Source organism: Magnolia sinica, chromosome 3 (genome assembly GCF_029962835.1).
Source record: "Magnolia sinica isolate HGM2019 chromosome 3, MsV1, whole genome shotgun sequence".
Taxonomy (NCBI): domain Eukaryota; kingdom Viridiplantae; phylum Streptophyta; class Magnoliopsida; order Magnoliales; family Magnoliaceae; genus Magnolia; species Magnolia sinica.
This window is the reverse complement of record NC_080575.1, coordinates 123,265,886-123,277,953: the sequence shown is the minus strand read 5'-3', so window position 1 is coordinate 123,277,953 and position 12,068 is coordinate 123,265,886. Positions and strand designations below refer to the sequence as shown.

The 12,068-nt window shown below is 43.4% G+C and overlaps 1 protein-coding gene across 1 annotated transcript; it reads left to right on the top strand.

The window, feature by feature from the left end:
* The first annotated feature begins 752 nt into the window (after nt 1-752).
* LOC131241098 (GDSL esterase/lipase At5g45960) lies at nt 753-10,197 on the top strand. Its single transcript, XM_058239747.1, has 5 exons — nt 753-1,115; nt 1,617-1,747; nt 6,725-6,958; nt 8,718-8,988; nt 9,944-10,197. Exons 1-5 carry the CDS (start codon nt 839-841, stop codon nt 10,129-10,131), a joined length of 1,101 nt encoding a protein of 366 aa, XP_058095730.1. The 5' UTR covers nt 753-838; the 3' UTR covers nt 10,132-10,197.
* The last annotated feature ends 1,871 nt before the right edge of the window (nt 10,198-12,068 follow it).

Sequence of the window (12,068 nt, the reverse complement as noted above, 5' to 3'; positions counted from 1 at the left end):
AAGCTCCGTGAGCCACACCATGATGTATGTGTTTTATCCACCGGAGAACTCGATCTGCGAAATTTTTGGGCGCATACCAAAATGATCTGGATGGACGGCGTGGATAAAACACATACATCGTGGTGGGGTCCACAGAGCTCCGACACCAGATAGCTAGTGTTGGAAACGGATTGGCTAGTCCCCCTGCCACCAGCCAATGGGTGGTGGTCGGTGCTCTGTGGGCCCCACCATGATGTATGTCTTTCATCCATGCCGTCCATCTATTTTTATAGATCATTTTAGGAAAAAGTGTTGAATGAACGTCTACCATTAAAAACTTTCTGGGGGCCATAAAAGTTTTGGATCAAGCTGATCTTTGTTTTTTCCCTTCATCTGGGCCTGTATGACCTAATCAACAGATTGGATGTCAAATAAACAGTACAGTGGGCCTTAGGAGGATTTTAATGGTGGATATCCAATCACTATTGTTTTCCTATGGTGTGGTCCACCTGAAATTTATATCCCTCTTATTTTTGGGATCAAGCCATAAAATGATCTGTAAAAATGGATGAACGGCATTGATGAAACACATACATCATTGTGAGGCCGACAGAGCACCAAAGTAGCCCATCCGTTTCCGCTGGTGCTGGGGACCGACACAGGTTGGTTCCCGAGTCGCAACCAAGGCAAAACGAACTACAAAGGAGGGCCAAAGAGGGTAGTGGCATCATGGTTATCACGCCCAACATCAAGGTTATTTTCGTCATATTGTCTCTTAGTGCGTGACCCCACGTAATGACAAAAGAACGGGAACAGACCAGCTCCATAACACAACAGACATCATCTACTCATGTGAGCTATGGCCGAAGAGAACTTCTCTTACAAAATCTCTCCTTCTCTCCTTCTCTTTCTCTCTCTTTTTCTATCATTTCCATCGCTATCTCCAGCCCATAATCAGCAACAATCCCACTCAATCACAGCAATTTTCGTGTTTGGCGACTCAACGGTCGACCCCGGTAACAATAACTACGTGCCGACTCTTTTCAGAAGCAATTTCCCACCCTACGGAAGAGATTATACACGACAGAGGCCCACCGGAAGATTTACTAACGGACGGCTCCTCACTGATTTCGTCGGTAAGTTCTTTCTGCATTGATATTGCTGCGGACACGCATTCATTGCACACGTGGCATACAAGTGTGGTGTTTGAACCGTCCATATTGTCGGCCCCACTGTGGATGGATTATTCTAATACTATGGTTCCGTACCATAAATCCATTCGATACCCGCCGTACCATAGCTTAAAAGATGAAAACTGGACTCGACTCGAAACCTAGCTGAGTCAATCGACTCGAAAACTCGGGTGAGTTTCTGGTAAACTTGTACGAGTTTTTCTGAGTTTTTTCTCGAGTCTTGGTAAAATCTGGTCGGGTCGAGTCGAGTACACTCAGGCGAGTTGAGTAGAGTTCTTTCGAGCTTTTAAACTATGGTTATGACTGCTTGATGAGTGTAATTTTTTTATTTTTTATTTTTTATTTGTTTTTAATATGTTCTATATCTTGATGATAGGCCACATGGTTTCGACGGTCTGGATTGTCTTATGTTGATGCTTGGTTAGTGTGGTGTGTCTGGTGCAGCTTCATACATGGGTCTCAAAGATGCGATCCCGCCGTATCTAGATAAGTCGCTGAGTTTGGAAGAGCTGATGACGGGCGTCAGTTTCGCCTCTGCGGGGTCAGGATACGACCCGCTCACACCAAAACTCGGTGTATCTCTCTCGCTCTCTCCCTCTCAAAACATTGGCGGTGCTTTACACTTTAAAATTAGAGAAACTTCTCGCCGTAGACTTCACCTTTGACCGACTGAAAGCACCTTAAAATTTGAGCATTTTCTCGCTGTCGACTTCACCTTTAACTGACTGGTTTTTCTAAATTATGCAAACTTTACTTTAGGAGGATTGACTATTTATATAGGGATATTGTGGGTTATATTCCTTTCATTCAATTATATCCAAAAACAAAAAAAAAATGCATCTTTTCTCATTAATTTTCTTCTTAAAATCTCATTTGAATCACCGATTTTAGCATTTTACATATGCAATCTTGCTCAAGATTCCGGTCATTCCTTCAAACTTGGTAAAGTTGAAATCTTTTGAGTTTTGTGCAATCTTTCAAAGGGTTTTAAATTGTGTCTCACTTTAACGCGCTCTACTTCTTCTTCTTCAACTTGGATTTCATTGGTACGACGGTTGTAAGAGGTAAGGATGATTTAAAAAGCTAGTGGGTTAAAAGTGAAGTTTACAAAGAGAAAAATCTCAAGAATGAATGTATTTTTTTGTAGTCAATGAAAATTCACCAATTACATGTGCAAATTCACCTAGTGCTCGGTCAAATTCAATTAGTAAATCACCGAGATTACTCAATCAAATTCATCTAATGCTCTTTGGAAATTGACTGAGAACTCGTAAAAATTTACTTACAGCTTGCTGAAAATTGACCAAGAACTCGGTGAAATACACTAAGAAGTTTGTGAAAATTGATCGATAACTCGCTGAAGTTCATCGAGAAGTCACCGAAAGTTGATCGAGAACTCGGAAAAATTGACTGAGAACTCGTTGAAACTGACCGAAAGTCGGGCAAATTGACCAAGATCTTGAAGAAATACTAACTGGAATTCATCGAGAACTCGGGCAATTTGATCATTAAGTTGCTGAAATTCACCAAGAAGTCACTAAAATTCATTGAGAACACGCTGAAATTTGATCGAGTAATCACTGCAATTGACTGAGAAGTCGGGCAAATTGATCAAGAACTTGTTGAAGTTGACCGACAACTCGGTGAAATTGACCAAGAACTCAGCCAAATTCATCGAGAACTCAGGCACCAAGAACTCGGCCAAATGAACTGAGAACTCACTAAAATTAATCGAGAACTCGCTGAAATTTAACCGAATAGTCACTATAAATTGACCGAGAGGTCAGGCAAATTGATCAAGAACTTGGTGAAATTGACCCAGAACTTGGGAAAATTGATCGAGAATTTGGTGAAATTGATTGAGAACTTGCTGAAATTGACAGAGAACTCAATAAAATGGACCGAGAACTCGGTGAAATTGACTGAGTACTTCATCAAATTAACCGAGAACTTAGGGGTTACTTGATTTTTAAATTCCCTAGTAAATACATGAAAATACGTAATTATGACTTACTCCACCGGTTTGAAATTTGGCCGGGAATTACATTTTGAAATTCGGACCATAAAAATGATGTCATTACCTATTTAAATATGTGGGCCCCATCATTATATATGTGACTTATCTACACCATTCATCCTTTTTAACAACATATTTTAAGGCATGAGGCCAAAAAAAAGTCAAATCCAAAGCTTGAGTGGACTACACCTTAAGGAACAATGATCATAAAGACATCAACAGTTGAAAGTTGTTTTCTCCCTAAGGCCCGCATTGATGTTTATTTGCCATCCAACCTGTTCATAAGGTCACACAATCATGGATAAAGGGGAAACAAAAATATCAGCTTGATCCAAAACTTCTTAGGTCCTCAAGAAGCTTTCAATGATATGAGTTCAATTCTCATTGTTTCATGTGGTGTGGTCCACTTTAGCTTTGGATTTGCCTTTTTTTGGTTCATGCCCTAAAATGAGCAGGCTAAAGGGATGGATGGTGTCGATAAGACACACATCATAGTGGGCCCCATGATTTAACATTTTTCTCCTCGGGTGACGTGAGGAGTGTTATAAATAAAGTTGGATTTCAACATCACCTGGGAAATCCAACTGAAAATACAAAGGTAAATAATTATTAGCCATTTACCTGGAATTACCACTGTAATTAGAAAATTAAATGACCTCTTAGGAAAATTGAGCGAGAACTTGATGAAATTTATCGAGAGCTTAGGAAAATTAATCAAGAACTTGGTAAAATTGATTGAGAACTCGTTGAAATAAACCAGAACTCTGTGAAGTTGATCGAAAACTTGAAAAAATTGACTGAGAACTCGGCGGTATTGATCGGGAACTCACTGAAATTGACCGAAAACTCATTGAAATTGACTGAGAACTTGAAAAAATTGACCAAGAACTTGTTTAAAATTGATAAAAAATAAAAATAAAAAAATCTATGAAATTGACCAAGAACTCTTACACATGCAAAATTTTCGAGTTTAGGGTTTATAAAATTTTCTTTAAATATACCTACAATGCAATGCGTCTTCGATGGAGGCACTAAAGAAAAATAAATAATGATTTGTGAAGTAAAGGGCATTCTGGCTTGAAAAAGTAATAAACTTTAGAGATGGAAGAGTAGAAAATTTTAGAAAATAGATTCGTAGTTGCATGGTTATTATTATCCCAAAAAAAAAAAAGGAAAAAGAAATAAGGTAGTGGAGAAGTAAAAAGGTTGATGGGATAAAGGTGAAGTTTAGTGAGAAAATTCTTTGAGAGAGTAGAAAATTCTTTGAGAAAATTATAAAATGCCAACGTCAGCATGGCATGCGCAGGTTAAACGTTCCACAATTGGAAACAAAAGCGTTGATACTCTGAGAGAGCAAGAACATGAATAGCCATGCATGCAGACGCTGTTCACTTGGCAGGCTGAATATATAATCTGAACCATCCAAATTATTCTTACTTTAAATGGGGCACGTCGTTAAAATCAGAGTGGATAGCTGGTCAATCCTAACCGCACAACGCTAATTTTCCCCTCATCTCAGTGGTCCATCTTTATGGCCACAGTTTGGATGGTTAGGATAATCAGTGCTGTTTGACTTTTGACCGGGACCAATCGAAATTGGGCTCCACAGTTTCCATTGTCTGGACACGTATACGCTGGATGTCCACAATCGAGAGAAAAGTTCGATACTCTCGCAGTGTATGTCCTCTATACACAGACACGTGACCACTGTCCATTTGGCATATATGTACCTCAACACGGATCTAACAGTGGTTCGCAATTTCGAGGTGTTGTGAGACAATAATCGTATAAAAGATCATCGTAACTATCCGATTGCTTGCCCAAAAATGGACGGCTAACATGTAGGGGATTCTGTGGTCCAGATTCAACGAAAAGTACACTGGGAAAGGTTTAGGATCTTTTTGGAATTCCCACTATCTACGATAGGCCCACTGTTTGATCGGTTTTGATTGCAGTACATGGACGCCACTTGTAAGGTGCATGCCTGCTTCATACTCGATTGGATCAACTACACCAGGATTTATTTTATTTTATTTTTTTAAACCAGAAAATCAGATAGACCACACATTGTGCCAGGTGGGGCCTACTCTGATCACGGTGGCTGGAACCTGATACAGCTTTGATATTCTACACACGTGTCAGATTGAATCGAAACTGTCAATTTGGAGTTTTCAGAATTCAAAAACCACAATGTCTGGACTATTCTAGCCCTTCAATTTATGGCTTACAAGCAAAGACTAACAGTCAAAATCAGCAACGGCTACAATTTTGGAAAGGCCAATTTATTAGATGGTTAAGATAGTCCAATCATAGAAAACTTTGGTCGAGGGTCAATCAACGGCTGAGCCCACCCGACGCCTGGTTTGGATCATCATACACAAGCGCCACGTGGCTGGTACAAAAGTCCGGGATAGAACGATTTGATGGTTGCTATAGCACCCTAATCATATTCACGGCGAGGGATCAACTGCCAGTTGCGTCTGCCTTAATTTACTAAATAGTGGCAAATCATATTCGGGCGGTCCAAATTGTGGACCCCACTTTGGACGGAGCATCTAAAATTACGGAGATCAGATGATACTAATCATCAACCTAATTTCTTGAAATGGATGGTTGAAAATAAATCATCAGCATTCCAAATTAAACTAGCACGATCAGATGTTTAATGTCGTCGGGTCAATGTGATTTGGGGATATGTGCACCATCGACAAGAGGCCATGATTTAGACGGCCTAGATTAATAGTATGCTACGAGTTTCTACCGTTCAGTATAATTTGAAAAGATTCGGAGAGTATTCCGGTTCCAAAAGACAACTTCTTCTGTAAGCGCATAGACCTCCGCTCGTATTGATGTTTTGGGTGGGCCAACCTGATGACAAGCTTGAATTTCGCACGTTTCTCCCACATCGCCAAGTGCGAGAGGCATTTGATTTGCCAAAAGAGTGTTATTGCTAGCCACGTGTAACTACATGCGGTGGCGATCACCGCGATTAACGGCAAAGGAGGAAAATTAGGTGGGTCCCACAAACGTATCGCACTTGATGGACATCGGAGCCGTGTGGGTCCCACCTTGAAGATCACCTGCTGTGAAAACTAGGCCCGTCGATTAATCAGGCTACCATCGATCGAGATATTATCATCTCATCCAACATACAAGTGTGGCGCACCTGTTAGTGGGTCGGTTGGTTTTTTTTGTTTTTTTTCCACCACGTGATCTTCATGGTGGGGCCCACCTTTGATCACTGTATCATTGTCTAAACCATCAGGCGACCCCAATTCCAAAAATCCCATTCATCTAACAGTTAGTATCATCTGACCGTGCAACTTTACAGGAGTGGCCTATCCAACAAGTGACCACTAAACGAACGGTCCAGACAGACTGGCATGCGTGCCAATTGGGAGCAATCAATGTCTAGCTTCTCCCGCTAAATGCCCATGCCACCAAAATTAGGAAGCAATCAACGGTGTAGATTTTCCAATTTGTTATGATTAATTGATAGACGTTAAAGTTGTGGTGTACCCTTGTTTGATTTCAGGAGGTGATTGATCTGCCCAAGCAGCTGGACTACTTCCGAGAGTACAAGAAGAGACTGGAGCTGATGATTGGAAAGAAAAGAGCCGATGATCACATCCAACGGTCCGCGGTCATCGTCAGTGCAGGGACGAATGATTTCGTCGTCAATTACTTTGCTCTCCCATTCAGAAAACAGAAATACACGGTTGAAGAATACCAGTATTTCCTACTACTGAAATTCGGAGAATTCATTCAGGTTTGTTTCTAACCGGCCCACTCATGAGGTACCCCTGATTTGGCTACTCCCGCGACTAGCCATTTTGATTCACGGCTATTCTTCCTACACGTATCAATCTCGCTAACGTTTTGGAGATCAGGGCCTTTCGTTGGGTGGGTCGCATGCGTGCGTCCACTGGCGACGTTTGATTAATTTTTTCTAACGGCCCAGTTTTTTACATGCGGAACGGACGCGGATTTCCTGCTAAAGCCTTTCGCAGTAAGTTCCTGCGCAAGGATGCTGAGTGGAGCCCACCGTGATGTTTTTTTAGAGATCCACCCCGTTCATCCGTTTTATGAGATCAATTTATGGCGTTCAAATAAAAAAGGAGGGATGTATCCAACACTCACCTGGGCCACACATGAGGAAACAGTGAGTATTCAGTGAGCACCGTTGAAGCATTCGTATGGCCATAAAAGTTTTGTATCAGGCTATAATTTTAGTGTTTTCACTTCACGCCATTGGGAATGACCTTGTAAACAGTTTGGATAGAAGATAAACATCATGGTTGGGCCCAGGAAGGTTTCAACGGTAGGAATTTGTTTCCCCAATTTTCCCTCTCGTGTGACACACTCGAGTGTTTTATACACCTCATTTTGGGTTGCATATATTAAAATGAGCTCTTAAAACGTATGGACGGGATGGATTTCTGACATACATTTCCGTGGGCCCCTCCCAGCTTGTGCAGGACATCCGCGTCCGTAGCCGTCGCATACAGCTGGCACACATGGTCTGGAGATCCAGCCGGTTGCTTTTATTATACCAACCATGGACGGCGGATACCCCAAATACCTCACGAATTGAAAGATCCTAGCCCTTCAATCATTGGCCCACGTCACTACAACATAAGTACAGCAGCCCTGTGGAAAAAGGCGACTGGGATATCTGAAATTTCTGGGGCAGCTCCCAGCTCCAATCCACGGCTGTCTCCATGGGAACAACGGTCTGGATCGCCGAACAGCACCCTAGTAGTACGGAATTGCCAAATCAGAGTGAGTTTTGGGGAATGGCCCGCCCAACGTCAAGCTTTCTTGACCAAGTTGAAAAGACTGCCAAATTCAAAGGTTATGAGTAGACATCCATCCAGTGGGCCCCACCACGGATTCCTTACAGTTAAAAAAATCGTAGCCGTCCGCACAGTTCTTCCGAGTTCCACCCACTCCTGTTTTTATTCGAAGGCCACCCAATTGAGACAGCGCACCCGTGTACGCTGTGGCTAGTGCACACGCGACTCAAAATCCTAACCGCGCAAATCGTGGGACCCACTGTCATTGAGTTATAACCCGGTAATTCAAAGGAAGTTTGATTTTAGGTGGTCTATTGGGGGACATCTAATGGCTGTAGAAATAAAAACTAGTAAACGCTCGAGGTTTGGATTGTCCAATCAATAGGCCTTTGAGTATCGAACTGATCTGTAGTTGGTCTCAATAATTGAACGGTTTGGATTTGAGCCACATACCACAAGTACAGAAGGTGAACCTCACTCGTATTATACTTAGATGGCATATGGTTCTCGCATCTTGCAATGTGTCACACATGTACAGATCCGGGCCGTTCCTCAGGCATGCCAAAGAGTCTAAAATTATTGCAGTCAGATCATCAGGTGGGCCACACGTAGCCTGACGCGGACACTTGATGACCAGTTTGCTGGTCCCCTCTGACAGTGAGTGGCATAGAAATCCCACACGCGTGTTGGATATTTTCGTAATTTGACAACTTAAAATGCTTACGTAATCAGGGATTGCGGGATCTGGGGCCATGGAAGATTGCGGTGGCGGGCCTTCCTCCAATGGGTTGCTTGCCGATCGTCATCACCGCTAATCGAGGTGGGCCATTTCAGAAACGAGCTTGTGTGGATGCACTCAATTCCGTAGCTCAAGACTACAATAGAAAGCTGCAAGACGAATTAGGGGCCATCCAAAAGAGATGCGGAAACGAAGGGTGTAGATTCGTCTACGTAGACATATACGGCCCCACCGCGGATATGATCCTCCGCCCCGCCAAGTTTGGTAAGCTTTGTTTCTTCTTCTACTCTTATGATATTACTGTGTGCGTTTGGATGCGCATTTCAATTGAATCGTGATTCATTCAATGCATGCACGTGAGCAAGATCCAAGCCAGTAGGTGGTTTCTACTGAGGTTGGTCTTCATATAAGGTGTCCGACACGTGTAAAAGGAATGGATGGTTGATAGAACCAGACCGGACTGATATTCGGATGAGGTCACCTTCACGGTGGGGCCCACCTAATGCACCACCTGATGACTTGAACACCTGCCAGGTTCACACGTGCCATTCGATTAAAGGTGTAGATGGAGACCGTGCGAACGGGGCTTGGGTATGCACCCTGGCAGAAGAGTTAGCCCCGTCTGCGCATCAGGTGCGCTGGGCGTGTATGAAGAGATGAACGGTCGAAAAAATTGGTTAGGGGTCACCATCGACGCACCAGATGTGCAGAACGCACAGATTCTCCTCATAAGCAGTGGCTCCCCGCGTAATGAGTGGATCGAATCTCACACGTGCGCCTGCGAGTAGTTACGTGTGCAGCATTGGTGCATGATGCCTGATGGGTTCGTTTCCGCTTGATGGATCTATCGCGGATGGACCATGGTCTAAAAGTCATCTAATCGAGAGATCCTAACCATCAAACGACGGAGTTTCCACCTCTTGTGTGTAGCCAATGTCCATTATCAGTTTTGTACGGACGCGGATTGGGTAGTGGGTACTACCCCACCCGTCCAAGCTCAGCACAGCACAGGCAGGGGCTCTGAGTGGCCACCGTGACGTATGTGGGTTTTATCCACACCGTCCATCCATTTTTCTATATCATTTTAGTTACAAGTGGACCACACCACAGGAATTAGCGGTGACAATGACGTCCACCGTTGAAAACTTCCTATGGCCCACCGCTGATCGTGTCCACCAAACAGCTTTGTGCACCTCCTGAAGAATGAATTTTCGAACAGGTTTTGAAGATTCGACGGACGGGTGCTGTGGAACAGGGCTGTTCGAAGCTTCTTTCTTATGTTCACCCAAATCTCCAATGTGTCCGGATGCATCCAAGTACGTTTTCTTCGACTCCATCCACCCGACGGAGAGGGCGTACTACATCCTCTTCAACGCCCTTCGAGATACAGTCGATTTATTAGAATGAGTCCGTGATCCGGACTCGTACCATGTATTTATTAGAATGACTTGGACTGCCGTCTTCCTATTGGTATACATGACTCTCCGTACCTTACATCCGAAACCGTCCATTCTCGGTGGGTGAAACCCATGCACGATAAAATATTCGGGAAGCGGCCCACCTTTCAAAAAGTGAGCCGGAAATGTAGGTATGTCTTACCGTTCACAAAATAATAATAATAATAATAATAATAAAGGACACGGGCAGATGTTTTGTCCATCATCTCTTATGTGCCCTTTCACACACGTGCGTACCCTGCTCATCCACACGCATTCCCACATGCCAGTATGGAACATGGTTGAGAGATCTGAGCTTTCCATCTGGTTGGAAGTAATGCTTAGATCTTCTTCCTCAAAAGTTCCTCAGGTAGGCCATGACGTAAAAAGTAAACTGACGGTTAAAATAATTTCTTCTAGCGGAAGTGCTCTAATTTTTCGGCCAGGAGTTGTAGACAGTGTAGCCCACCTTACGGAAAGATCTGATCTCGTACATGGTTTCATATTGGCACATGTGCATGCGTTTTGATGGTCAGGACTCCCACGCGCTTGGGATTAGCAAACCTTTGTTATCATACGTATAGCAAAATAAAGAGAAGCTTTTCTAGCATTTCTCCTCTTCTGCCGTGCGCATGATCAGGACCATTCAACAAGTACGCCCACCATGGATGTGCAACGTCGCAGATATCATTAATGGTTGGATTAGCAACATTCAAGTGGGAAATAGGGATTTGAACATTTTTTAGGCCAGGTCACTCAGGACTGGCCTGAAAATAATTTATTACGCTTAGTGTTGGGCCGGGCTAAGATGGCCCGCCCAAACCCAGCAAATTGAAATGGATGTCCTGGACCTGGGCCTAGGTTTAACGGCGCTATTGTATTGAGGCCTGGCCGAGCTTTTATTTGTGCTTGTTTTATGGTCGTCATGAGATGGCCCCTAGACCAATGTTGCACACGTGTGCTACATTGGAAAGATTGATCAATCTGTAGGATAGGCCATAAGTGTAGGTTTAATATGGAAACATTCGACAGGTTCTTTCAACCGTCCATTTCTTTATGTATGTTTGGCCCAACTAATAAGATGAACGGCTTGTGATCTGTCTTATGATCGGCTCGGATCTGGGTTACAAGTGCCCCGTTGCCATGTTCGAGAAGCGACTGACAAAACCTGTACTCGGCAGATTTTACGGCGGGGACGCTACCGTCAGCAGAAATGATAGGTGCTTGGAAATGTACCACAGCTCCCGTGCAAGGATGCCTCCTCTACTGTACATGTTGCATGTACCTCAAATCCGAACCGTCCAAATAGTGGGATCCAACATAGATGCATGACAACTGAAAAATTACACTGAGATGATCGACGATGGAAATGAAAACCTGATTCGTGGGCATTGAATGGACAATAGATACACAAAGCTGAAGACAACCTAATTTTAACAAATAATTGTAGATTATCTAATCGATGCGAAAACTAATCTACCGTGGGTGCCGTTATTTGGGCGGTTTGGATCTGAGGTGCATAGGTGCATGAAGCCCTTACAGTGGTACGGGAACGAAAACAAAACGCTTGCAACAGTATCCACCATATACTGATACACATCAGGTGCGCCAATCTGCGTTTGGATAGGGGCCCAAACATCAGGCCGGTTCAAAACTCAGGTGGATTACACCTACTCTGATGAGTCCTAGCCCATTTGACGATCTACTCGCCTAGTGGAGGGCATCCGTCGATTTAAATAAAATTCCAATCAAGGGTCCACATTCAATGACCTTCTATAGGAGATTAAGATTGTCCAAACTATGTGGGTTTTGGAGTATGGCCCATCTACCTTACAGATCAGCAGAGGAACGGATCGGATCTACTACATTTGTGCAAGGTGCATGGGACTGATGGCCCAGTGCCTCCGT

Bases quoted from the DNA above. Each gene is read 5' to 3' on its own strand.
- LOC131241098 (XM_058239747.1), top strand. From the start codon at position 839: ATGGCCGAAGAGAACTTCTCTTACAAAATCTCTCCTTCTCTCCTTCTC. The intron at 1,116-1,616 runs GTAAGTTCTTTC...TGTCTGGTGCAG, and splicing joins GCTCCTCACTGATTTCGTCG to CTTCATACATGGGTCTCAAA. The intron at 8,989-9,943 runs GTAAGCTTTGTT...ATTTTCGAACAG, and splicing joins CCTCCGCCCCGCCAAGTTTG to GTTTTGAAGATTCGACGGAC.